The sequence below is a fragment of the Geotrypetes seraphini genome, chromosome 2 (genome assembly GCF_902459505.1).
Source record: "Geotrypetes seraphini chromosome 2, aGeoSer1.1, whole genome shotgun sequence".
NCBI lineage: Eukaryota > Metazoa > Chordata > Amphibia > Gymnophiona > Dermophiidae > Geotrypetes > Geotrypetes seraphini.
Genome location: NC_047085.1, coordinates 210,626,857 through 210,651,852, shown reverse-complemented (window position 1 = coordinate 210,651,852; position 24,996 = coordinate 210,626,857). Strand labels below are relative to the sequence as shown.

General features: G+C 43.8%; 1 protein-coding gene across 2 annotated transcripts in view; it reads right to left on the bottom strand.

Moving 5' to 3' along the window:
• The window catches only part of GMDS (GDP-mannose 4,6-dehydratase), a 1,326,053-nt gene that overhangs the window by 1,084,566 nt on the left and 216,491 nt on the right, over positions 1-24,996 (bottom strand). For both annotated transcript variants that reach the window (XM_033934875.1, XM_033934874.1), the window contains exon 4: positions 9,236-9,345. In XM_033934875.1, the coding sequence (XP_033790766.1) occupies positions 9,236-9,345 (110 nt within the window). The remainder of the gene's footprint in view (positions 1-9,235; positions 9,346-24,996) is intronic.

Sequence of the window (24,996 nt, the reverse complement as noted above, 5' to 3'; positions counted from 1 at the left end):
CTGTCCTGGATCACTTCCAGAACTCACTGATCGGACATGATGTCTGCTCACATTGGATAAAATTCTCTCAGCCATGTGCCCACTGGAATTAAGACGGGCGCCAGCAAGAAGTCATTAGGCAGGATGCAAAAGGTCATACATGTATCCAAGAGATAAGAAGCACCCAATTCAATTTTGGCAACTTCTTGCTTTAGCAAGTTCCCATTCTCAGATTTACTGTCAAGTACAAGCTGAGCCTAACGAAAACATGCCCGAGCCACTAGCCCGCCACACATTGCCGCCTGGACCAACAGAGCTGTCACATCAAAACTCTGTTTAACCCTTTCAGGACCATAAGGATCGTAGGCCAATTTTTGTGGTTTTGACGACATTTTTATGGTAAAAAGGGCTTGCAGATGCCAAAAAATAGATTTTTTTTGTGAAATATCATTATTTTTATTTTAAAAAATCACACTTCTGGCTTATGGACAGTGTGGCAAGTGAATCTTCTCGTCAATCTGGCAACGACGCTAATGAATGAATGTCGGAACCAGTTTGTTTACATAAAGGCAGTATCATATGGAATCCGTACATATCAAATTTAGAACTGTAGACTATCCCAATCAAAATTGATAGGATTTTAAAGTTATGGGACAAATATGTCCCTTGGTCCTGAAAGGGTTAAGGAATGAATCCAACTTAAGCTCCTCCAGGTCCTTCAGGCACGGTATGCCTCTTAGAATTGGCTGAGACCACCGGGTCCACTAAGAGTGACTTCAAAGTGTCCCTATCCCCTTCAGGAATGGAATACAGGCGGGCCATGGAGCTCGCAAAATGAAAAGGGGCTTCCGGCACCTGCCACTGTGTGAGCATAATATCCCGAATATCCTGATGCATAGGAAAAGAGCGGTAAGCAAAGCGAATCCCCTTAAGCAAGGGGTCCACCATAAGCGAGGGCTCAGACACAGTGTCCTCAAAGTGCAAAACCGAGGAGACCTGCAGAATTAACTCATGAAGCTCTTCCCGCTGAAAAATGCACACCACAGACTCATCTTCATCAGCTGGGGGGTGCTCAAACCCCTCACTGGCAGAATCCGACCCCCCAAGAGCATCCTGGAATTCTCCCCCAAGGGTCCAGGTCTTTATCAATAACATCTTGCTCCTCTAGGTAAAAATCCTCATCCCAAGAGACCCTCGGGCATTTGGATGAGAGAGGAGTAGAGAGGGGCAAAACCGCTGCTGTGTGGGGCCGCACCGGGAAAGATGTCGTGGGTAACGCCCCCTCCCCCCAAGTGGACAAGGAACCTCCTGCTGCCAGCACATAAGATTTACAAAGTGCTAACAAAAATTCAGTGGGAAAGACCCCCAGCGGCCCCAGGGACTCCCTGCCACAGCAAGGGACCCTGCCATACCTTGCCCCTGTATTTCAAGAACAGGGGGAAAGTCATCTGTGGTAACTGAAATGAAAGAGGAGGTTCCCAACAAAATTGGACCTGAAACTGCCAAAATCGGAGCTCCTGTGGCCTGCCATGTCTGAAAAGCATGGGACCTTCCTGACGCTGAGGCCAGGGAACCAACTGATGCAAAAAAGGAATCCCCAGCAGGTCCGGCAGCAAGGGAATCCTTTTCTCTAAGACCGTCATCAGCTGGGGAACTCTCCGTATGGAAGTCAGGGAAAGCCCGGGCTTCCCCGCGATCCGAAGCCGACTCACGAGGTACATGTGGTTGGGTACCCTGGCTGCCAGCCTCCGCTGCCGACGAGGCTTCCCCACCGCTCTGGCCTGCACGCTTGCACAGGCCAGCTGCGAGTACCTCGCCTCTGGAGCACAATGAACACTTTTTCCCTTTATAAATGGTTGCAATTGAAGCAAGCCATTCAGGCAGGGTTCCCTGAATGGAAAAATCTTAGTGATAAGTACAGTTTGCCTTTCTTATGTTTTCAGGTGGACTTCCTGGGACACCAGGCTGCTCAGTGGTACAAATTAACATCTGAATTTATGAATAAAAAACTAAAAACTGGTCTTCGGGACATTTGGAGCATTGAGATTAAGCATCAAATTACTGCGTCTCAATGGCCACAAATTTGGTCTTGGAGGATGAGATGTACAGTGTCTGCATCTATGAGACAAACTTGGTATTTTCTTTTACATAGAGCATTTTGGACCCCGGTACATTTACAAAAGTTAGATTGCTCTAAGTCTAATAGATGTTGGCACAGTCATCTTGAAGCTGGTACATTAGATCATTTATTGTTTTTTTGTCCTCTAGTACATAATTTTTGGAAATCTATTTGGAGTCAAGTTAATAAAGCACTCTCATATGATACGATATTATTTGGTACATCAATGAGGAAAAAGAGTCAAATATCTTCAAAAAACAATAAACTTTTACTCATAATGACAGGAGTTGCCATTCAACAAATTACGAGAAATTGAAAAATTATGATAGATTAAGTTATAATTTTTGGTGGAATTCATTGTGCCATATCTTTAAAATGGAAATAATATTAGCTATTCAGCAGGGACGTTACAAAAAGTTTATGATGTTTGGGAACCATTAACACAATATTGTATGGATTGATTTTCTCGAATAATGTATTTTTCCCCTTTTATTTATTAAAGTATAGGGGGAGGGAGGGAGGGAGGAAATATAATATGAATCAATTTATGTTAGAGCAATAAGTTATATTAAAGTGTATATGATTGTAATCTAAGAAAGTTTTAAAATGAATAGATTAATAAAAAAAAGTGTTCATTGTGCTGAAAACCGCCTTATCTGGAAGAAAAGTGCTGGTTAGTTAAGAAAAGACAGTAAAAAGGAAGTTTTAAAGGGAATTTAGACCTTTAGACCGGCACACCTCAGGATTTTGGGTTGTTGTTTTTTTTACAGAACAGACTCCACGGCCCTCAAAGCTGTAGGGCTGACCAACCAGGGGGCCGCCGGCTGAGGCACCTCTACAAAAATATGGGGAGGTGGAGGAAGGTGGGGGGAGGGACCCAGCATGAGACCCGCCTGGTTTAACACCCCCGATGTTGGATAGATTCCCAAACAGGACCCGTCCAAGCTCTATCCGGCACAAAAGGGGAACTAGGAGTCCAAAAACAAAGTTCCAATAGTACTAAGAGGGGAGCCAAAATTAGCCTTACTACCTGCTACTGAAGACTGAGGAAGACTGGATTAGTAGAGGGGAAGCTATACTGATATACAGTACAAGTTTGATCTTAGTCTCCATCTGCTGGTACCAGTGAGGTATAATAGCCATCCGTAAAGGAACTATACCGGTCTACCAGGCGATACAGAATTTTTGTTTTAAATGTGAGCAGTAGGGGGATGGAGAAAGAGAAATAGACTGGATCGGGGGGCAATGGAGAAGGAAAGAAAGACTGGATCAGGGTAAGAGAAGGGGAGACACACTGGATTGCAGGGCGAGCAAGGAATAAAAAGGGAAAGATTTTAGCCCTTGAGTGAGGGGGGGGGACAGAAGGGAAGAGAGAGGGAAGAAAGGGCACAGAGGAGATTCTGGGCATGGAGGGAACATAAAGACAATATTTCTTGATCACAGAGGGAGAGATAGAGACTGAGGGCAGATTCTGAATATGAGGAACAAAGGAACATGGACACAGAGGGGATATGCTGGTCAGGACAGCTAGGGACACAGAAGAAAGATGGAGGGTGGGCATGAAGAAAGAAGACATGTCAAATGGACAGGAGACTCTGCAATGACAGGAAAAAAAACCAGAAAAGCTGAAGACAGACACTGGAATGGAAAATAAAATGCTCAAAGATAGAAAAAAAAAAAATAATTTATTAAAAGGAACGTCAGCTTTTAGAAATGTACAATATACTAGAAAACAGATCACTTCATTAGGTTAGTACATACCAATGGCAGAAAAAGTATTTTAAGGCAAAAGAAAAGCCTCAGACACAGAGAGGTGGAAGCCTGAAACTAGTCAGAATTAACTAGAAAAAACAGTATATGTAGTTGTTCCCTTTAAGGAGGTATAATTAGCCATTAGGGGACGGGGATGGCCTTCATGGCACTCTTCTAAATTGATGGACTCTTGGTGAATGAGGCAAGCCAAGCATCAGTGGCAATATGAATATATGTCATCTGATAAAAGTTACTATTTACTATTCATTAATGCATATCATAACCTGGTAGCTGAAGAAATATTACTTGTTAAAGTAGATTGATAAAGCTTTTAACCATTTTAAGGTCTTATTAAGTATGGTAAAGTGTTTAATTAAGGGTGATGAGCTACCCACTTGCAGACATAACTGCAGGCAATGTTGTGTGCAAAATTACTAACATATTACAGCTCCAGAGGTAATATCGGAGTCCCATGGAATTCAGTTCACATGGATTTGGTGAGGGGTCTCTGGAAAAGTCAAGGAGGCTGATATTTTCTTGGTGGTTTGCTGGTTAAAGAGTTGTGCCTTTAATCTCTCACAAAAAGTTTGCTGCATTATAGAAACACAGAAATGTGATGGCAGATAAAGGTCAAACGTCCTGGATATCATGGCCCCTTTTTAATGAAAACAGTGAATGCTTCTTTGTAACCTGCTATGCATTCACTCTTTCTGAAATGGGCTCTGTTAAAGAAGCCAGAGCTGGATGAGATAACCTCACTAGCTAACCACCTTGAGTAAAGCAGCTCAAAAGGGTGTTTTTGTTCAGCCAGAGGATTTTTTTTTTGGGGAGGGGGTAAACACTCCTGTATTCTTTCCAATAAGTGTTCAGATGAGGACACTGCACTAAATACCTTGGTATCTCAGTTGTTGATTTCCTATTCTATTATACTGAGCAAAACTCTACAATGCTACCAGTTTCTCTTTCAGACACTTTTGGTACAGCAGACCATGAGATACCGTTTGCTCAACTATCTAAGAAAGAGATTTCTGGGGCCATTTATCAGTGTCTTGGGGCATTCCTGACCACGAGATGGTGCTAACCCATTTAAAAGAGGCATCAGTTATCCCTTGCTTGAAAAAGCAGGGGGTGGATGAAAGAAATGCTAATTTTAGACCACTCTCTAATTTACCATTTTTTAGCAAAATTAATTGAGAAGTAACTGGTTTATTAACTAGGTGATTATTTGGAATATAAGAAGTTGATAGATCATGTGTAGGCACCTAGTACCACTAACTAGTTGTCTGGACAATTAGCCACCTTACTAGACCAAATTTACTAATACGAGGGCTGTTCAAAAAGTATTAGACCTTTATTCATAAAAATACTCGTATTCAGATACAACGATCTAATACTAATCTCCTTCAAAGTAGTCCCCTTGGCCTGCCATACACTTCTTCCAACAGTTCTGCCACTGTCGGAAGCAGCGCTGGAACGCCTCTTTTGAGATTGCTCACAACTGGTCCGTCGCATTCTGCATGATGTCTTCTCTTGACTGAAATCTGGTCCCTTTCAGGGGCATTTTCAGCTTGGGGAAAAGCCAGAAGTCACACGGAGCCATGTCGGGAGAGTAGGGAGCCTGAGGAATCACAGGTGTGTTGTATTTGGCCAGGAAACTCCGTATCAAATGTTAAGAATGGGTAGGTGCATTATCGTGATGGAGCTGCCAATTGCCCACTGCCCACAGGTCTGGCCATTTGCATCTCACAGCATTATGAATGCGACGCAGAACCTCTTGGTAGTATCCTATGGTGATTCAACAATCCTGCATCACCAGGGTCCTCACTTGGTCAATGACGATCTCATTTCTGAATGTTGTTGGCCTACCAGAACGTGCTTCACTCTCCACTGATGTGCGGCCATCTCTGAAGCGGTTGTACCACTCCTTTATCTGTGTGGTGCCCATTGCTTCATCCCCGAAGGCCTATTGAATCTTGCAGATCATTTCCACTTGGGAATTGCCAAGTTTTACGCAAAATTTAATGCAGTAGCGTTGTTCAACTTTTTCTGTCATTTTGTCAAAAATGAAAATTGGACAGCGCTGACTTACACTTCTTCACTCATTGGCGGTCTGCCAGCGACTGACAGCTTCTGTAGGCAGAAAAACTTCAAGCATGCACATTAGGGTCGCCTACATACGTGCACCAAACCACGCCTCCCTAGCTTTATTTGTTTATGCAAGAAAAATTAAGGTCTGATACTTTTTGAACATCCCATAAGACCTAAGACAGATCAATTGATACCGTGGATGCACTGTCCCCTCCGAGCGGGAGTACTCCAAATTGCTACCAGTAGGAGATGGTGGTGTTTTAACATTGTTTTCAATCTCTAGAGACAGGCAGATTCCTTGGAGTTCTCCAGAGCTTACCCATCCCTCGCTATTGACAATGTGATAGTGAAACAGCACAACCCACAGGCAGAAGTGATTGATTTGCTTACATTGGGTTGAGTATTGGGAGAGGAGGGTTTCTGGCACTTTAAGCTTTCCATTTGATTATTTATTTAAAAAAAAATTTATACACTGCCTAAAGTCTAGGCAGTTTACAAAATAAATAACAATACAACATATAATCATAGACTCTCCTACATCCTCCACTATGAACATACTATTTCGTTCACATAAATGCATAGTCCTATAGCTAAATTTTCATGAATTTTTAAAAGTATCACAGAAATATTTACTGTATTTTTGTTCACACAAATACGTTGACAAACAACTGTCTTCAAAGTGTCTTAAAAGTATCCCTGGGTTTACATAATCGTAACTGACCTGTCAATGAGTTCCAAAATTTCATCCTTACTATTGAAAACATAGAATTCCCGACCCTGGTATGTATCATATCTCTTTCTTTCATGAATGACAATCTCATATCTTGTGTAGATCTTAATTCCCTTATTGGACAATACAACTCTAACAAATCTCAAAAACATCCAGGAGCTGTATGATATAAAATCTGATATACAATCGAGAGCACTTTATATTGGACTCTCTTGTTTTTGAGTCTGTAAACCATTCTGAATGATTTAGTTTGAAAGATTATATATAAATTTATTAAATAAATTAAATAAATAAATATGAGAAATTATGGGTAGTTTCTGGTGCTACTTTTTCTTCATGGCAGCTGTTGCAATCTGGTGATCCACAGGGCTCTTCCCTGTCCACTGTTTTACTTATACTTAACATCTATTTGCAAACTAAGGGCAGCTGTTCTGAAGACATCAAGGCTCCAGGTCTTTATGTTCACGGATGATTCACAATTGTTCATTGCTTGTAAGCTGGTTGTTGATATTTTTTCTGGCCTACTTGCATGAATTTGGCATGCCTCTGAAAATCTACAATTCAGCTGCAGATCAGAAAGATGTTTAGGCCAGGGGAATCTCAGGTCATTCGGAGTAGCTTCCACTGTTGCTGGAACTCAGTATAATATCAGCATTTAAACTGGGTTGGCTACTCCACTGCCTGGCCCCCAGCAGAACACTGTGATGAAATCAGGCATTCTAGTGAATGGTATATAGTGACCAAGAGTGGGAGGAGAGATGCTGACTTCTGAAAATCCAGGAAGAAAAGGGGGGAGGTGGAGGAGATAAATCACAGACTCAACACTCTCCTGCAGTCTAATGGCTGGCCTATCATAATTCATCCAATCTCAATTTTTCTTCTCAAAATGAGGCTTTTAAGTTCTATAGTACTAAAATGGAGTGTCTAGGAGTGTACTCTTGTTTTACAAATAATTTTGTAAGCCACACTGATCAACTTAAGCTAATCTTACTCTAAGGTTTGCAATTAAATAGTGAAAGGAAATTAAAAACCAGCAGCAACACAATTTTAGAACATCTTGTATTGGAAGAGTTGCTAAATGCTGGGGACAAAATTGCATGGAATTGTTAATACAACACGCAATGAAAGGGAATGCAAAGTACACAACAAACAAAATATCACCCAATAATGAGTGTAGACGCTTGAAGATCTGGGACATATATTCCTTTATTCCAGAGAAAATAAAGGAATATATGTCCCAGATCTTCAAGCGTCTATACACATTACTAGGTGATATTTTGTTTGTTATGGAGTTGTTAAAAGAAAAGTGCATCTGAAAATGGTATTACAATCTGCAGAAGATTCGGTTTTCTCCAGGAGTCGCGTTGCCGCTAAAGCACAGCATTAACACCGCATCGCAGGGCAGAAAGCTAGCATAGGAGAGAAAGAGTCTGGGCGTGTACATAAACTTACAGTAGGAGCCATTGTTTCACATTCATGGAGATGTAACACAATACAATACCAGTCAACAATTAAGCATGTGGTTATGTGATTCATAAAGTCGGCTACTGGACAGAACGCAGATGAGTATACATTGACACAAATTTAAATAAAAACACAAAAAACCTCATGCCAAATGAATCAAATCTGAAGGTCAGAAAAAAAACAATTCTCATGATTAAGTAAAAGAGCGGCTTGCCAACAAACATATCTTTATAGTTCCTTCCAAAAAACATTACGGAAAAGTGTCTCTTCAGTATCCAAAGAAACAGGGGATGTCCAAGCTCAGGCTTCTTGATAATGGAAATGTCACCACTGATTTGGCATAAGAATGCAATTATTAAAAGGGGAAAAAGATCTGAATTAAAACTTTTACTTTTCATATCTTTATATAGCACTAGTGATACTCAGTGGTAGACTGTACAACGCTGCCAACAACCACAACCTGAGCTCATCTCTCACACATGGAAGAATAAGTAGCTGTTGCCTTGACAGTGGGTATCCATTTACATGTCAGTCTGCCCCAGACAGCGATCCACAGAACACTGCACAAAATGGCACAATTTATCAATTAACACTTGAAAAAATATGCAAGCCTAACCACATCTCAGTTAACTCACTAAACGCAGCAATATTCACACTTGGAATCTCAAATGCATTACTGTTACCACACTGTTATGGTTGATTATTTTTAATAAAAACTGGCTCCAATCAGCTTTGTAAAACTCATTAACTATCAGAACAACCCGTTCATAGTTACCCAACTGAGGAGTTGTAGGCTGCACTACTTTGCAAGATTATCAGACACTGGGAAACATGGAGAATTCTGAAATGGGGTTGTGGCTGAGCGCAAGGCTTCTACTAATGCTGCCTGCTTCAGGGTAAATTGTTTGATTCGATTTGATTCGCTTTTCCTGTCATCCAGGCTGAGACAAATTTATATTAAAATACAGAGCATACAATCAAATTACAAATTTAAAAAAAAACACAACCCTATATTATAAGACTTGGCAAGCACATACAACCCGTTCATAACATGATCATGAGAAGAAAAAAAAAGCACCCATGCATGCTGAAAAATTGCTTACTTTGACATGACTCTGGGCTCCCAGGTTGTAGATTTCAGTAGGTTTCACATCATTGATTATCTTCACTAGGCAGGTACTGTCAGTCAAATCTCCATAGTGCAGCTTCATGTCTTCAAAATAGTAAGAACATACCATCAGAGTTATTAAAGTAACACACTGCTGAGATTCAAGATTATAAATGTAAAGGATCAATCATAAATGTAGAACAAATGTAGACAGATAGTCTGTTATAAAAGATATAAGAGGTACATACTGATATGATGACATACACTTTTCCAGTAGGCATGTACAGGGGCAGAGTTTGCAAGCACGCACAGCAGGTGTTAACTGTCTGCACCTGAAATGTGGGCACAATTTCTGACACTTGTGTATCTTTAATGCTTAGGCAGGCATCTATTTGTCTGCTTAAACTAAGTGGCTCTTACAAAATTACCTCCTCATGGTCAGTTTCATAAAGTATCCTACAGCTTTCATCCTTGCTATGTGTCCCTTTTCTCAAAAACGCAGGAACATAACGAGAGAGATGGCAGCAATTCAGTTTCAGAAGTTAGTGCGTTGCTTAAACATGGAAACTGGCCCTATTTTTTTCTTTTTAGAGACCCTTTTATTAAAACTTAGCATACTCTAAATGCCATGTGGCCCACAGATATAGAACAGAATATGCAGCATTTAGCATGCACTAATCTCTGTAAGTGCATGTTAAGCTTTAGTAAAAGAGCCCCTCATTTCCTATATACTACCTGCAAGCCCAAGAGCTATTGAAACAGTGTATATTAGTGCTGTCCGATTCAGGAAAAAATATTTCAATTTGATTCAGTTTGATTCAGCCTATTGAATTGATTTTTCGATTCGATTTTCCTGCCCAATTAAGTGGTTTTTTCCAAACACCCTGATGGGTTTATTTTATAGCATCTTCACCCCCTTTGCCCTCTCCAATCCACACTGGTACTGTGGCCTGGTGTAAACAAAATAAACAAACAAAAAGACTTTTCCTCGCTCTGTTAAATCCTAGCTTACATTTGCAATCTAATACCAGTTCTGGCAAGATACAAGTTTCAAACCTGACACATTGTAATCACAAAACAGAAAATACAATTATTTTTTCTACCTTTTGTTGTCTGGTCATTTTTCAAATCATATTGGTCCCAGGCTCTGCCAGGGTCTCTTGCCCATTTGTTGTTTTCTTCTTTTTCCATGATAACCATCCATCTTCCATTTCCGTCCTCCCCTTCCATTTCCCTTCCGTCCCCCAGAGATCTGGCATCTTTCCTTTTTTTGGTCTCTATTCCCATAGCTGCAATGATGGACTCCACCATCCCCAGATCCACCATCTCTCCTTTTCTCAACTACCCTTTCATCCAGCATCTCTCCCTCCTTCCCCACCAACTCTCCCTTTCTCTTTCTAACTACTCTCCTATCCAGTATCTCTATCCCCCCCCCCCACACCATCCCTTGTGTCCAACTTCGATCCCTTTCTGTTCCTTCCCTCCCTAAATCCCATTGTCCATCATCTCTCTCCCTCTCCTCTGTTTTTAGATCCATTATTTCTTCTATCCCTCCCCCCATTTCCTCTCTCCATGATCTCCCCCAAGTCCATCTCCCCTCTCCACCATCCATCTTCCCCCTCCACCAAGTTCACCTCTCCCATCCATCTTCTCCCCATCTCTCCCTCTCCAGTCCACCAACTCCCCCAAGTCCATTTCTCCCTCTCCATGATCTCCATGATCTCCACCAACTACCCCATCCTCCATCTCCCCAAGTCCATCTTCTCTCCATGATCTCCCTCAAGCCCATCTCCCCCATCCACCATCCATCTTCCTCCCTCCACCAAGTTCATCTCTTCCATCCATCTTCTACCCCATCTCTCCTCCACTCTCCTCCTCCCCATCTCTCAGTCCACCAACTCCCCCAATTCCATCTCCCCTCTCCCCCCATCTACCTTTATTTTGACATTACAACATGCTGCTGGTGGCGGTAATTATTTAGTGATCCACTCCTGCCACCACTTCTTGTGTCTTCTCTCCACTGGGGCCGGCCCTCGGTGAAAACTTCCTGTTTCCGCTTGGGCGACCGAATGGAAAGAAGACACCCAGCGTAGCGGAAGGGTAGTGAATCGCATTCGCTACCGCCGCTTTTGCCTGGCCGGGAAGGAGATGAGAAATACTTCCGGCCGGAGAGGAAAGAACCTTGCTGCCACCGATCTGCATGCAGAGGTTCGTTCGGGCTTTCCCTCTGCCACAGGAGTCCTTACTTCTGATGTAACTTCCAGTTTTGCAAAACCTGAAATTACATTAGATGGAAGGTCTCCAGTGGCTGAGGGAAAGCCTGAATGGTTCTCTAGCAAGGGGACCGACGAATTGGTAAGTTCAATTTTTTCTCAAAACAAATTGATTCGAATCGATTCACCCAAAATGAATCGGTGAATCGGGTAGCACTAGTGTATATTCAGGTATAATAGATATTTTTCTGTCTCTAGCAGGATCACAATCTATTTAATGAACAAAAAGGGGAAGAGATCTCATATGAAGAAAGCCAGTTTTGAAAAATATGTGTGTATACCATTTCAGGACAATACAGTATCATATGACAATGACCTATAATAAATTTGTATTCATCATTAATAATAACTTGTTTAATTACATCTGCTCATAAGAAAGTCTGCCAAAGTTATTCAAAGTCAAGTGAAGGGCCTTTGCTCTAGTTAGGTCACTAATTTTCATTAGATGCTCTTCCATAAAGAAAATTAAGTAGTAAATATTCAGTGGTGCAAACATCTGTTTCCCTTTAAAAGTAATTTTATAAATATTTGTGATGCACAAAATACTGTTTTTATGGGCATAAAAGGCCTCTTATAAAATTATCGTATAAACACGAAATAAAATCATTTTCCCTACTTTTGTTGTCGGGTGACTTTATTTTTCTGTGCTTTTAACTATGTTTCCAGGGCCTTCTTGTCCATTGACTGGCTTTCTCTCCGTCTTAACACTCTGTCTTGCATCCATCTTTGGCATTAACTTAACATTCAATTTTTCTGCTTTCTTCTCAAAATCTACTTTTCCATGACTTACCTTCCCTCCCTATTTCCATAGTCTGACATCTCTCTCCTTCCCCCCAGTGTAATATTTCTCTTTCCCTTCCTCCTTTCTGCCCCCTGCAGTCCATCTCCCTTCCCACCTCCTTACTGCCCCCCCCTCCCATTCCAACATTTCTCCCTCCTTTCCACCAGTCCAACATTTTTTTTTCTCTTCCTCTTGCATGCTTTTCCTCTGATCCTCCTTTCCTCAGCATATCTCTCTCTCCCTCCATGAGTCCAACTTTTCACTCTTTGCCATTTTCCCCTTCCCCGGTGTAACATTTCTCCTTCCCACCTTTCTGCCCTTCCCATCCATCTCACCCTCTCCATTTCCAACATTTTCTGCCTCCTGCACGCTTTCTCTCTCTGTCTTTGCCTCTTCCCTCAAGTGGCATCCCTCTTTCCCACCTCCCAACCCAACATGCTCTCTCCCCATACATCATCTCACCCTCCCCTCCAGTGTGTAGCACCTTTCTTTTCCCTCCCTTTCTGCCAGGTCCAGCAGCACCACTTCTCCCTTCCTTTTACCTCCCCCTTGTCCAGCAGTACCCCTTCCCTGCTCCCCCTGTCCAGCAATACCCCCTTCTCCCTTCCCTCTTCCCCTTGTCCAGCAGCACCTCTTCTCTCTTCCTTTTAGCTCCCTCCATGTCCAGTAGTACCCCTTCCCTCCTCCCTGTCCAGCAGTATCCCTTCTCTCTTCCCTGATCCCCCCTGTCCAGAAATACCTCTCCTTTCTGTAGCCTAGCGACTTAGTCACACCGCTGCTGCTAGCTTTAGTTTAGCTTTAGCAGCGGTTTCATTAGGCAGCCTCGGGGCTTTTGCTAGGCTAGACCGCCTTGCATCGTCAAAGTGGGCCGGCCTAGCAAAGGCCCCGCAGCTGCCTGATGAAACTGTGGCTAAAGCTAAACTAAAGCTAGCGGCAGCTGTGTGATTAAGTCAAAATCACACTGAGCTGCCGCTGCTGGTCTGGGGGTGAGAAGAAGAGGAGTCCCGGCAGCGTATAGCCGGCAGAAGGCAGGAAGTTAGCTGACGCCAGCGATTGGGGCAGGAAGTCAGCTGACGCCGGTGATCAGGGCAAAAGGCAGGAAGTCAGTTGACACCGGCACAGGTGATCAACGGCAGTAGGCGACATTGCGTACAGACCGCGGTTTGCAATAAATTACCTGGAGGGCCGCATGCCCGTGGGCCACGAGTTTGAGACTGCTGCTTTAAAGCAACTTAAGTAAAACTCAAGAAAGAAGAACAGGAGGAAAAAGCCTCAGAACCTCGCCTCCACCTTACTGAAACTTGGTGTTAGGACATTCCGGGGTAAGGAGGTATGCCTCCTTTACTAACCCCCCCTCCGGCCATAGTTACTGACCTCCTCTCACTCCCCAAAGCCTGTATTACAGCTTCAGATGTTATGGACACTCCTAGCAGAGCAGGAAGCAGGTCTTCATACAAAAGAACAGATTATTCCACCATAGTATCCACATTTGCTTTAAAGTTTGGGGATGAGCTTAAAAAAAATTTACACCAAGTCTGTAAGATGAATAAATACAAGAAACATACCAAACTTGAGAAAGTGGTTTTCTATTAGCAAATTAAGTATTACATATGTAGGGATTTGCATTCTGTATATCACAGATGCAACCATTTTTTTTTTTTTTTTTTCATTTTTGTGTTCTTCACTGATTTGATGAAAGGAACAAAAGTGTTGAAAGCCTGTCACAGATGTATTGAATTAGTTCAATAAAAAGGTATCTGCTGTAAATTGCTTGCTGACCTTTGTTTCAAAACCACGATGGAAGCAAGCCGTTCCCCTGCTCAGAGCTGCAAAGCGACCCAGTGCCTACAGGGAGGACTTAGGCCTGGCTCTTTCACCCTCCTCCTCTTGCATTTTGGCACGTGCAGGATTCATTTTTAATTGAAACAGCAGATCTCCAAATACCAGAATACATGAGGTCATTAACTTAAAAGCCAAGAAGGGCTTATAGTCTCCCTTCAGAAACTGAGCTACTTGACAGCTCTTAAAAACACAGAGGTTGGTGGTATTTTACAAATCAATACTTACTGAGACATACACTTTTGAGGACAAGAATGCATTTCTGTCAGATGCTTGTAAGAAATGGACCTTTAAAGTTCCTACCTCAACAAATCTGTTCATCTACAACAGGGCTACTCAATTCTGGTCCTCGAGGTCCATAGGCAGGCCAGGTTTACAGGTTATCCACAGTGAATATGCATGAGAGAGATTTGCATATCAAGGTTTTTCATATTCATTGTGGATAACATGATAACCTGGCCTGTCTATGGACCTCAAGAACCAGAACTGAGTAGCCTGGTCTACAAGATGCCAACCAGCCTCTACCACCTTTGCTACTACAGATTAAAGTATCTCTCTGGAAGTTTTGACAGATCTAGCTACTTCTTCCCATTTAATATTAATTTTTTTTCTTTTAAAAATGTCATACAGAGAGGAAGTGATGTCACAAATGAGTGCTGGGCAGACCACCCAGCAATAAGTCACAGGACATTGTACTGTGCCTGCAAAGTTTTGGAGTAAAAGAAGAAATATTTCACTCAGCCAGAATGCAGGGTACTTACACCTGGAAGGGGATACAAGTAGACGTTTTTCAAGATCTGGCGGCGGCGGTGACACTCCGCAGACGGTGCAAAATGCAATGTGTCACTAAATATCTGCAGCAAGAGGGACACCATTACCAGTGGCATCACCTGTTTGCTTTGGTGATGATTGTAGGGGGGTTACTAAATGAGGCACTACCACCAAAGAAGCATGAAGTGCAACTGGCTTTGAAAGCCAGAAACCTACTGGTGGATGCTGGCATAGACAGCGGTGCAGCAAGAGTGGAGCAGAAGGAAACGACAGCGGAGAGAGCGCAAGGGCAGCGTTCCAATCCAGTTAACGAGCAAGCAATGACACCCTGAACTGGACTTTTTGTTTTCTGAGGTTTGATATATACTCAGCATAGCTGAGGGTTTATGGTTGGATTTCCAGCCTTGTGTGTATGTGGGGGTATGATTGAGGAGGGTGATTATTGTGCGTGAATGGACTATGTTTGGTTGTAAGTATGGGACATTGGAAGATGAGTGAACAGTTCGTGGGGGAAGGGGTGAGGGGAGAGGCAGTATGATGCTGGACTGTAGCCCCGAGGGTCTGGGTCAGATAGTTAGCCTTTCTCTGGTTGGAATCTCTGACTCAGAGGGTATACTGTCAGAGGGTATACTGGAAGGGTTTAGGATGGGGTCTATTTGTGGGGAAGGGGATGGTTGGGGTGGGTGGGTCAAAAGGTGGCATGTTTTGGGAGGCATTTCATTACAATAGGAGGAGGCAAGTTCCTTGGGCTGAGAAGCAGAGTTGGGGAATTGGGGGCTGGGACACTTCTGCCCACTGAAAAACCAGGGTGTCTTACAGGGAGGGGAGCTGGGGTTTCACACATACTCTTAATGTAATTACTTGGAATGTAGGGGGCATTCACTCCCCAATTAAGAGACCAAAAATTCTACAACATCTACAATGCCATCATATAGATATAGCACTTCTGCAAGAAACTCACTTAGATACTGAGGAATATGCAAAGTTGAAATGTTGGTGGGCTGCAACTGACTATAGGAAAAATGGAGTGGTAATTTTGTTTCATAAAAGAGTTATTAAGGGCTTAAAATTGTTAGTTGCTGATGTGGAGGGGAGGTATGTCTTGTGTAAAGGGTTGGTGGAAGGGAAAGAAACTTATTTTTATAGCATCTATGCTCCCAATACCCATGATTGGGCCTTTTACAAGCGCCTGTTAGGCGTTTTGCTGCCATATGACTCTTCCCTGATGATAATTGGTGGGGATTTTAATGCTGTACGGGACCCCGACCTGGACAGTAAGGGAACGGGGTACAGAACTAAATTAGATGGCGCCCCAAGGTTATGTAATTTTTGTGATACACTGGAGCTCATAGATGTCTGGAGGGTATTAAACCCATTGGATAAGGATTATACACACCTTTCCAGGGCACATGCTACCAAATCGCACATAGATTATTTGTTTGTGACCGAGTCGGTATTTAATGCTATTTCCACAGCAGAGATAGGAGCTTACCTTATTTCTGACCATGCATGGGTAGCCTTAACTTGGGTAGCTGGAGGCCCTAGGGAGGGTAAGAGAGGCTGGACGTTTCCCCTGTCTTTGGTCCAGGATCCCAAATTTTTGGACAAACTGCACACTAGCTGGAGGGATTATGCGGTTAATAATATGCCACATGTTGATCAGCCAGAACTATACTGGGAGGCAGCAAAAGCGGTGTTGCAGGGGGAAATTATCAGCTATAGTAGTTATGTGAAGAGAACCCAACTCATGAAGATATTGCGCATGGAACGAGATTTGCAGGTGACAGACAGAGAGACACAGATTCCTACCCATTATGCAGCACTAATGGAAATGCATGTGGCTCTGAATGAGAAGCTTCACCAAGGAGCGTGTAAGTCCCTACATATTATAAATACCAACTTTATCAATATGGTATTAAGAGGGGGAAATTATTGGCCCACTTGCTGCGTAAGAAAGAGTGGCCGAAACGCATCATGTATTTAAAGGATGAGCAAGGGAAGCGGATACATTTGGATAGTGACATCTTTGCTCTTTTTCATAGATTTTACCAGACTTTATACGAGGCGCTGGTGGAGACGGGACTCCAGGCGGATGATTATTTAGAGCAGGGGTGTCCAAACCACGGCCCACGGGTTATATGCGGCCCAACAAAGAGTTTCGTGCAGCCCAGCTTCTCCCTCCCTTCTGTGCCTCCCTCCAGCGGGTAGTTTTTTGGCCGGCTCCCTTGCTGCAGTCGTCCGCAGTCAACATTGGCTCCTTGGGCTCAATCTGCGGCTGTGTCAGAAGCATTCCCTCTGATGTCACGACGTCAGAGAGGTGGCTTCCAAAGTAGCCGTGAATCGTGCGCGAGGAGCCGACGCCCCCCCGATCCGGCCATAAGCTCTTCATAGCTTCCTTAGGCACAGCCCTAGACGCCCTAAACATAACATCTTTCAGCTACGCGGATGACATAACCATCCTCCTCCCCTTCGACATCCAAAACCCCATCTCCAATTGACGCCTGATAACAACACTGGAAACCGTAGAAAAATGGATAATGAACCATAAGCTGAAGCTGAATGCGGAGAAAACCAAATTCCTACTACTAGAGAAGGAACAAAAACCATCCCTAACAGAACTGGAAGTAAACGCAATCAAATATCCAATACAGAGCACTCTCAAAATTCTGGGAATTCAATTAGACAGATGCTGCACAATGCAAACACAAATAAACAAAATCATACAAAAAGCATTCTTCACCATGCGAAACCTAAGAAAAATTTATTTACCAAAGAACACTACAAGATCATTGTACAATCCCTCACACTTAGTTCCTTAGATTACTGCAATAGCCTCTACCTACCATGCCCAAACAACATGATAAAACAACTACAGACCGTTCAGAACACAGCCATCAGACTCATCTACTCTCTTAGCAAATTTGACCACATCACCCCCGCCTATGTAGACTCTCACTGGCTCCCGATAAAAGCAAGAACCCAATTCAAACTCTATTGCCTACTATTTAAAGTAACCCACGGTACCGCCCCCAGTTACTTAAACAACCGCTTTTACCGCTACCGAGTACCCAGATCAAGGAGAACTCAGAACCTATTCACCTTCCCCCTCATAAAGATACCCGACGTAAGAAACTTTATGACAGCCTTCTAGCGACACAGGCAGCGAAAATTGACCCCACCATCACCAATCTGATGATCAATACAACAGACATCAAAGTATTTCGAAAAGAAATCAAAACATTCCTATTCAAAAAACACGTCCTTACTTACTAAGCTCCTCCTTAATCGCACACGCTCTCTCCCCCGTGAATAACACATCAGTCAACTCCTCGAACCTCACCAGCCAAAAATATTAGATTCCCAAATAAGCATCACCCATCGCTATCCAACAATCCTATCCCTTCAAGTAAGGTAACTTTCTTCTGCTACCCGAATATATTGTTATTCTCCACTGTATCCTGTAATTACTGAATCTAGCTAAGTAATTCTATCGGAAAAACTCCAGATATCCTCTAATTTGTAATTCTCTACCACAATATGTAAACTACTTGTTTCGTTGTTATGTAATTCTCTCGGTAATGTCCAGATCTCTTCTAATTGTAATCCGCCTAGAACCGCAAGGCACAGGCGGAATAGAAATCACTAATGTAATGTAATGTAATGTAAACACTCACTGGGAGGCACAGAAGGAAGGGAACGCTTCCATCACAGGCGCGGATCACCGACAGCCATAAAATAAATGCTTCCAGCACAGTCGTGGATTGCATGAGGAGCCAGCCACCCCCACCCACAGAGTTCACCAGAAAAATGATTGCAGCAAGGGAGCCGGCCAGAAGGTAAATACACGCCGAAGGAAGGCATAGAAGGGAGGGAGGGAGAAGGTCGTGTTGGGACTCGAGAGGGAGGGAGCACAAACTTTGGACAAATGATGAAGGAAGGAGGGAGGACGCATGAGCCATAGGATTGAAGAATGGAGGGCATGAGGGAGGTAATAGTAAGGGAGAATTGGATGTCTCAGAGAGGGAAAGAGATGGTGCACATGGAGAGATGAAGAAAGAGAACTGTTGGGCAGAGAGAGGAGGGAGGGAGAGATAGAGAATTATTGGACATGGTGGTGGGAGAGGAGTGAGGTAGAGATACACAGGCAAAGAGACAAGGGGGAGAAATTGCTGGGCAGAGGAAGCCTCCTGGAATGGTTTTATTTTTTAAGTGCAGGGCGGGAGGGGGGGTTGTTATTAAAATAAGTTCCAGATTGGGCGTGGGGGGAAAGCTGATGGGGCCAGAAACAGAAGAAATAGAGAGAAATGGTGGACAATGGTCTGAAGAGAGAGAAGTTGGACCTGGGGTGGTGTGGAGGAAGAGGGAAAGAAATATTTGAAGGGAGAACTGTTGGGAAGAGAATGGGAGAAATGGTGGACCTGGGGAAGGAGGCAGGCAAGCAGGAAGGGGTAGAGATGGGACGGGGGGAAGTTGGGAAGAGAAAGGGAGAGAAGTTGGATTTGGGGATGGAAGGGAGGGAGGGAGAAATGTTAGGCCTGTGGATGGAAGGCAGAGAGATGCAGCATCTCTCCTTTTTTCCCCCTCCATTTCATTGTTCAGCATCAAGGGGGAAGGGAAGAAGAAAAACAGCAAAGAGAGGGAGCAAAATGTTGGACCATTGGGATAGAGGAGGAGAGATGGATCTATGGGAGTGCAGGAGGGAAGAGAGCTGGGATAAGAAGATGTTAGGGGATAGAAAGAAAGGGACAGGTAGTGGAGAGAAGGAGGGAGATTCTGAAAGTATGAGCCATGTTGATGAGATCAAAAGGAAGATGACAAGATGAGTGAGAGAACAGTGAGTACAGTGGTAGAAATGTGGTAATGGGGAGTAGATAGAAAGAAATAGGCTGAGAAAGGAGTGAGATGGGAAATGTGAGAGCTAGGGACTGAGAGAAGATGGAGAATTGAGAGGTAGCTGAACATTTAAAAAGAATGGTGAGATAGAAGGCAAGATTTGAGTGGACAGGCAAAAAAGAAAAAAAAAAGTTAAGAAAGCTGAAAGGGAAAAATCAATATGTTGGAGACAGGCATAAGGAGGAAATGGAACAAGAGAGAAGAGAAGAAAAAAATGAACAGCAGACAATGGAAAGAGAATTACCGTATTTTTTGGACCATAAGACGCATTTTTTTTCAACTCCAGAAAGGACATTAGCTGGTCAGGAAGAAAAAATACATATTTAACTTGTGCATACTTTACAACACAGTGTAATTAGAATGGCAAGTTAATTGCGTTATAGCCTTTCTTTATATTTTCTTTTCTTCTTAATGAATAAGCTTCTTATAATTCTGAGCCAACTCCTCCTTGTTAGTGGTCTAAGGAAGGATAACCAGATATGCCACTGTTTTTGTTTTCTTTTGAATGTATAATATATGTTTATGCTGTATTTCTCTAACAAGAAGTTAATTTTCTTGTAAATTGTTGAAAATATAAATAAAGAATTAAATAAATATAAAAAAAAATAAAAATAAAGAGACAAATTTTTTCCACCCCCAAAAAGGGTTATGGACTGAATACACTGTGCACCCCACCCCCCGACCCCGGTACCTTTTTTAGTGTTGGTCCAGAGCGGTCTCCAGGATGGCCGCATGTGTCTTTAGAAGAGCGACGTAAGAACGCAACCTTTGCGCTTCCTGCCTGGTCCTGCGCTACTCTGTGATTGGTTGCAATCAGTGAGAATTCATGGGAGCCATTAAGGAAGCTGCTCAGCACTGAGCAGCAGCACCAAATCGCGCGCCTGCTCGTGCTTCTCAGCCTGCGCGCCTGCTCGTGCTTCTCAGCGCAGCTGAAGACACTCATGGAAGCTGATTTGGGGGAGGGACTGGAGCACAAAATTAGTGGATGGGTACCAAAGATTTTCCTCGCCTGAGTGCAATTTATAAATTCCCAAGCCCTGCCAACTGAAGACATCTTCCTCCAGTCTGGCAACCCAAAATCTCCAAGCTTTGCAGCCAATGGCAATATCCTCAAGTTGCCACTGCTTTCATGCATGCATGAAAGCCAAGACCCCTCCCCCCCCCAGCTTTTAGAGAGGAGGGAAGGCAGCAGCTCTGCAATATTGCTTCCAGCTACTGAGCTTGAGAAGTTAGAGGGGGAGGAAGTGGCCGTCAGTTGGTGAGGCTTGGGGATCCCTACTAGGTACAGCAGGGGAGATGTTCATTTTTTGGGAGCTTAAGCTGAAAGTGGGGGGCCCCAAAAAATAGTAATATTTACCCTGACTGGACAACCCTTCACGTGCGCCGCTGACAGCTGATTCAGCATCCCCGCTCTGATGAGGCTCACCTCTGAAGAGCTTACCGTAGCTGAAATAGTGAATGGGAGAAACTTCAGAGTGGGGATGTGGAAGCCTGCGGCTGTTCCCACTGTCAGCGATACATATGGAGGATCACTCAGACAGGGTAAGTATTACTGCTTTTTTGGGTTCCTCTCCACAGTGTCCCTTTAATGAAGGTTTATTATTAGATATGTACATCTTCTATATTAGTGATTACAAATTTGGGACCGCTCTACCTTTTTTTTACCTCATCAGCTAGTGTTAGTATTTGTACGGCCCCAGAAATTTTTTTTTTGTTCAATGCGGCCCAGGGAAGCCAAAGGGTTGAACACCCCTGATTTAGAGGGTATAGCTAAACTCAAGTTGACGTCCGAGGAATCGGCACAACTCCCTATCAGTCCCTATCAGTACAGAGATCCTACAGACCATTAATCAGAGCCCCTTCCTGAAAGCCCCTGAAAATGATGGATTCCACATAGAATTTTACAAGTTTATGGGGGAGGATTTAATGACACCCCTGACGAGATTGTATAATGTGATGGCTCAGGCTGAGGCGATGCCGCCAGGCTTGAATGTGGCCCGTATATTGGTTTTGCCTAAGCCAGGTAGGGATCATATGTTGCCAACTTCCTATCATCCTATATCCTTGTTGAACGCAGAGGTTAAGATCTTAGTGAAAGTGTTAGCGCATTGACTGGCGCAGGCACTTCCTCGCTTATTACATATGGTGCATGTGGGGTTTGTCTGTGGCAGGACCATCGCTAAAAATTTAAGGAAATTTTTATTGTTGTTAGAGCAATGTCAGCATTTACAGATTCCATCTCCATTGGTCAGCTTTGATGCTGATAAAGCTTTTGATAGGGTCCGGTGGGATTTTTTATTTGCGGTTTTGAAGGCCTATGGGTTTGGTGGGTTTTTCGAGTTGGCAATTAGAGCTTTATATGCATCCCCTATGGCGAAGATTTTTGTTAAACTCACTATACAAAGAACTTCAATTACATAAGGTGATTATATATATATATATATATATCAACTTTCATTAATCACCTTGAAATACCACAATATATGAATAATCACTTCAAAACTTTGAATGTGCTTAATAGTGAACGCTCAGACCCACAACTATAACCCTAATGAAAAATCACGGCGTGAAAATGTACCAGTTCAGTTATGGTGATTAAGGAAGTGCCCGGAGCAGCTGTGTTGGCCATATTACCACCAAATATACCAAGATAAGTTGTTTTTTGTTTCCAATTGAGGGTTTATTGGAGGTGTTAGAACATATGTTCTATGATTATTGGTGGAAGAGACAGTGAACATGCGATGATGGTCTCTATACACAACTGACTCCGTGATTTTTCACTACGGTTATAGTTGTGGGTCTGAGCATTCACTATTAAGCACATTCAAAGTTTTGAAGCAATTATTCATATATTGTGGTATTTCAAAGTAATTAATGAAAATGAAGATTTTTGTTAACAATAGAGATTCGGATTTGTTTCCTATAGGTAAAGGGAACAGACAGGGTTGCCTGCTGTCACCACTGCTCTTTGTGCTTACACTAGACCCTTTGATCCGGGACATTTCTAATATGCAGAATATTAAAGGGGTGCCAGTGGGATCTGAGGAATTTAAGTTGGTGGCATTTGCGGACGATCTATTAGTCCACTTGGTAGAACCCAAGAGTTAACTCGCTGATCTTTTAGAGATTATTGCAGAATTCGGTGCATATGCGGGTTTGAAGCTTAATTTGGAGAAATCCGATGCGCTTGCATTTCGGAGGAGGTCCGGTGGCTCTGGGGTTCGGAATTTCCCCTTAAATGGGCACCTAGTGCTTTTAAATATTTGGGTATCCAATTGTTGATGGATACGAAGTCACTTTATGCACTTAATGTTCTCCTTTTACAGCAGTAGACTAGGAATGTGATGGGGGATTGGAGGTTGCTGCCGCTCTCTCTAATGGGGCATATTGCTCTGATTCGAATGATGGTGCTCCCCAAGTGGTTGTATGTCTTGCAGATGCTCCCACTTAAACTTTTTGCCAAGGATCTTCGCCTGGTAGATCGGCATTTTCGGGACTTTTGCTGGGCGGGGAAGAAAAGCACAGTTACTTACCGTAACAGGTGTTATCCAGGGACAGCAGGCATATATTCTCACATGTGGGTGACGTCATCTACGGAGCCCCGGCGCGGACAGCTTTTCAAGCAAACTTGATTGAAGTTTCAAGTTTGCACACTGCACCACGCATGTGCGTGCCTTCTCGCCCACTAGAGGGCGCATCCCACCTCGTGGTCCTCAGTTCCATAACTAGCAAGGAAGCCATCCCCGGGGAGGCGGGCGGGTTGTGAGAATATATGCCTGCTGTCCCTGGATAACACCTGTTACGGTAAGTAACTGTGCTTTATCCCAGGACAAGCAGGCATGATATTCTCACATGTGGGTGACCTCCAAGCTAACCAAAACAGGGCAGGTGGGAGGATGGCAATTAGGAAAACAGATTTTGCAATACTGACTGGCCAAACCGGCCATCACTCCTGGATAGAGTGTCCAGACAGTAATGAGAGGTGAATGTATGAACCGAAGACCAAGTGGCAGCCTTACATATTTCCTCCATCGGAGTGGATCGGAGAAAGGCTATCGAAGCTGCCATTGCTCGGACCTTGTGCCCCGTGACTCGACCCGGGGGAGGAAGGCCAGCCTGAGCGTAGCAAAAGGAAATGCAAGCGGCCAACCAGTTAGACAGAGTGCGCTTGGAAACTGGATGCCCTAATCGATTGGGATCGAAGGACAAAAACAATTGAGGAACCTTCCGATGAGACCTGGTGCGTTGAAGATAATATGCCAACGCCCTCTTACAGTCAAGCGTGTGAAGCGCCGTCTCGCCAGGATGGGAGTGGGGCTTCGGGAAGAACACAGGAAGGACAATGGACTGATTGATGTGGAAGTCCGAAACAACTTTAGGTAAAAACTTAGGATGGGTGCGGAGAACCACCTTGTCGTGATGAAAGACAGTGAAAGGAGGGTCCGCAACCAAGGCTTGCAACTCCCCAATCCGCCTGGCGGAGGTGAGGGCAATCAGAAACACCGCCTTCCAAGTCAGAAATTTCAAGGGGGACTTGTTGAGTGGCTCAAAGGGGGGTTTCATCAGTTGAGCCAGAACTACATTCAGGTTCCACACAACAGACGGAGGCTTAAGAGGGGGGCAAACCCTGAGTAACCCTTTCATGAAGCGTGTCACCAAGGGGTGGAGTGACAGGGGGCGTCCCTCCAGAGGTTGGTGGAAAGCAGAAATCGCACTGAGATGAACCCGCACCGAAGCGGTTTTCAAGCCGGAGCGCGACAAATGAAATAAATATTCTAAAACCGAGGATACCGGAACTGATACCGGATCCAGGTGAAAAGACGAACACCAGGTGGAAAACCTGGTCCATTTCTGCGCATAGCAAAGCCTCGTCGAGATCTTGCGGGAGGCTTCCAACACCTCCTTCACCGATTGAGACAGGTCCGGAGGAGTCAGGGAACAAGAAACCAGGCTGTCAGGTGCAATGACTGCAGATTGGGATGTAACATGGATCCTTGACTCTGAGACAGCAGAGAAGGAGAGACAGGCAGGGGAAGAGGCTCCCTGGCACTGAGCTGGAGCAGCAAGGAGAACCAGTGCTGACGCGGCCACCGAGGTGCTATGAGAATCATCGTGGCCGTGGACGATTTTAGGTGTACCAACGTTCGCATGATCAGAGGGAACGGAGGGAATGCGTACAGGAACCTCCCTTCCCAGTCG